The sequence below is a fragment of the Teleopsis dalmanni genome, chromosome 1 (assembly GCF_002237135.1).
Source record: "Teleopsis dalmanni isolate 2A chromosome 1, ASM223713v2, whole genome shotgun sequence".
In the NCBI taxonomy this organism is placed as follows: Eukaryota; Metazoa; Arthropoda; class Insecta; order Diptera; family Diopsidae; genus Teleopsis; species Teleopsis dalmanni.
In genome coordinates this window covers 115,763,199-115,766,759 of record NC_051846.1, presented here as the reverse complement: position 1 = coordinate 115,766,759, position 3,561 = coordinate 115,763,199, and the positions used below count along the sequence as shown (strand labels likewise).

At 34.8% G+C, this 3,561-nt stretch overlaps 1 protein-coding gene across 1 annotated transcript; it reads right to left on the bottom strand.

Moving 5' to 3' along the window:
* Positions 1-2,183: 2,183 nt before the first annotated feature.
* Positions 2,184-3,176, bottom strand: LOC119665641. The gene has a single exon (XM_038074869.1). The coding sequence runs from the start codon at positions 3,174-3,176 to the stop codon at positions 2,184-2,186; it is 993 nt and encodes a 330-aa protein (XP_037930797.1).
* Between the last annotated feature and the right edge of the window lie 385 nt (positions 3,177-3,561).

The window sequence follows — 3,561 nt, the reverse complement described above, 5'->3', positions numbered from 1 at the left end:
GTGAGGTAGGTCCACTACACCCTTGCCCTTGAGAAAAACTTATTACGTGAAAAATGAACGGAATATTTCATTTTTTACATACACCATATCTCCAATTTCGAAATTAGATTTGTTTATATTTTTGTCATATTCTTGTTTTCTTTTTATTTTTACTGTATTTATTAATTTTCTGGCCTTTGAAATTGAATTTTTTAGGCGAATATGCAATTCGTTTGCATAATTTTCAATGTCATAGCATTTGTTTACTTTATTTATATTGTCGCTTGGTAGCGATGGTAATTTACCATATACCAGCTCATAAGGTGAATAACCAGTGTCTATGTGAGGTGTTGTGTTATATGCGAATGTGTAATATGGTATCCATTCGTAATCGTCAGCAAAAGTAAGTAAATATTCGTTTAGTTTTCTGTGGTTTCGTTCTAGTGACCCAATTGTTTGATGATGATACGGAGTTGAAAATATTTGCTTTGTATTTAGTAATGTGCATACATTGTGCATTAGTTCATTAATAAATTCTGTCCCTCTGTCAGATCTTAATGTTTGTATGAAACCATATTTAAGAATGAGTTGTTCAACTAGTGTAGTTGCAATGGTTTTTGCATCTTTAGTTTCGATTGGATGTGCTATAACGAATTTTGATAAATCGCATTGCATCGTTAATATGTATCTGTAGCCGTTCGAGATACGAAGTGGGCCTACTGTGTCGATTGAGACTGTACTGAATGTTGAAGTTGGTGTATCTGTCACTACAAGCGGTTCTTTAATGTGTTTTATTGTTTTATTCTGTGCGCATTTTGTGCAATTGTTGATAAATTCTTTAACCGTTTGCCGCATATTTTTCCATATATATCTTTGTTTTGATTTTAAAATTGTTTTCCTAACACCTAAATGACCTGATATGTTGGAAGTATGGAATTCATCTATTAATTTGTATTTAAGTATCGCACTATTTATTTCTTTTGGAGCTTTATATATTAAAATTCTTATTGGCGCGCTTTCATTTTCTTTGAGCTCATTATATTTATTCTTGAATGCATTCATATTAATATTTTTAAATATATATTCTTGTTCACAAAGAGCTAGCTCCTTTATATGTGAATTATGCATAGTACTATGTAGTTTCTCCAACATTGAATCTAGTTTCAAAGGGTCATCGCTACATGTAACTTGCACTTCATTTATAATTATTTCAATTGTAGTACTACTTTCTTTATCAATTTTAAATTTTAATTTCTTTAAATTTTTACCGTCTGTTCAATAAGTCGTTTCTTATTGAAACTGAATCGACACTTGAATCGATTCAGTGTTGCTTATGGTTAGGAATCTGGCACTTGAACCAGTTCCTATTGCAAGGTCTGAATTTGGCACTTAAACCAACTTCAGGTGGATTCAAACAATAACAATATTTTTTGAGCAACTAGGCACTTGAACCTATTTGCAATTGAGTTTTAATAAGCACTTGAACTAATTAAAACGCAAGGGCTGTTCTGTATTGAATGAATGAATTTATTACAAAATATTGTGTTTTTATACAAAATGCTTAACACTAAGCTTATGGTAAAAGAGCAAATGCACCTAGTTCCCACGATTTGTTATCTGATGGACTTTGAACATTCAAGGCCAAGGGCACTCGTGGAAAATATGTGCATTTCCTATGCTTATACAATTTGATGCAGTCAGCAAGCTGGTATATGTATTTTGCCATATACCAACTTGCTTCACAAATTTGGTGACTTAAATGTGTTATCACTTGTGCCATGCGCCAACTCATATTGCACCTGTGGGAACAACAGAATTGTCGCAGCGGCTTGCCTATTGCTGCAACTCACAACGACCACACGATAAAAGAAAACGAACATGCTGCCTATCAACCTTGCACAGTGGCGTGTGAAGATCATCATGTTACGTCTGGCACGCTGACAGCGTGCGAATATTTAGTTGTGAGAGCCAGCAACATTGCTAAAATATTTGATAACACAACTAAACCCAACAACCAAAACAACATAAGACACTAATTTAAAATACTTATTTATACATATACTGAATACAATAATACAAATAATACAAATATTAATACAAATACAATGCAAATAATTATTTTAATTGATATTTATTTATACTAAAAATTAATATAAGCTTAACATTTATGTCCAAATTGGACATTCTGCCCCCGTTGACGCCAGTCAATCCTCTTCTGCTACTTCGACCTCGGACATTGCATGTTGCTCTTGAACTCGTCTTCGTGGTTGTGGGTGGGGTGTACCAATCCTGTGACGGTGTGTATTTCTTCGGAATAAATATCGACCGATTATACTGCAGAGTATGAGCACACTGAGACCAAGTGCCATATATTCCAGAATGAAATGGTGTTGGTGCTGCGATAGTGTATTGTTCGGCAGTTCTTCCTGAGACCTTATCATATTTAAAGATGACTTTAAACTAGTTATTTCATCGTTAGCTGTCTCCATGCTGATGTTTTTCAACTTTAGAGATGATTGCCGAGGAATCGCTGTCACTATTGGGCTTGAATGGAAGCTTGTGTGGGAATATTTTAAGCGAGTAGTCATTGTGTAATGGCTGGTTATTGTTGCCGTATGATGTGAGAGTATGCACCCTGGTGGGAGCTCAAGTAAACCTGTATTTTGCAATTTCACCTGAGAATGCTCATTGTCACATACTGCGTTTAGCTTTACAGGGTTTCTTGCGACGAACATCCATTGATTTTGTGCAACAGCCTGGATCCATAAGGTATTACTTGTGAAACTTTGCCAAGTGCAAGATGATGTACTATTATTAAATAGATTTACTTCGCAAGTGCACTTGCCTGATTCAAGAGAATATATTTCTTGTGTATCTGAACAGATGAAGACATCATTTTTTGAAGACACACATTGTGCCAACTGTATTTCTGAAATCGGAAAGTACCCATTCCTATGAGTATTGAATGCCATCATAGACGTGCATGGTGTGATTGTCACGTATTCTCCGTTTATGATCCCTGGAACGGGAATAACAACGAATAAATCAAAGGACTGATCATTGATTAGTGGTAGAGTTATTTGAAACAACATTTTGGTATCAAATAAACCGCTGCTGACTGTCATAAGAGAATATAGCTCAGAAATGTTACTCATGTTAACCGGCAACTGCATTGTTGACCTGAGATGTTCCCTCATTGTAGTAACCTCATTCATGAGTTGCTTTGGCGTCAGGAGAAGTGGACTGATTTTACCATGATTTGTGTCGGTCAACACTCCTAAAATTGCTGATTCGTAAAATTGAATACTTGTTGTTACACTTAGTAGTTGAGTTGAAATTGCAGTGAAAAGTTGGTGGAGTATTAATTTTTAAATTTCCTTGTCCTCTTCTAACATTTTTGCCTTTACATCGTTCAATCGCTCGACTGTTAATTCAAAGGTTGTTTGATACTGCTGCTGATTTCGTTTTATGATATTTAGAGTAGAATCTAAAATTGAAGTTTGGTTTTTTAAAAGGTTAAGCAAATGTTTGTCGTCATTTTTTAGTTGTTGAATCGTCTGCGCCATATTTTTAGCGTATTCT

What these genes read in the sequence shown, in the direction of transcription:
- LOC119665641 (XM_038074869.1), bottom strand. Translation starts at nt 3,176, where the DNA reads ATGAGGGAACATCTCAGGTCAACAATGCAGTTGCCGGTTAACATGAGT.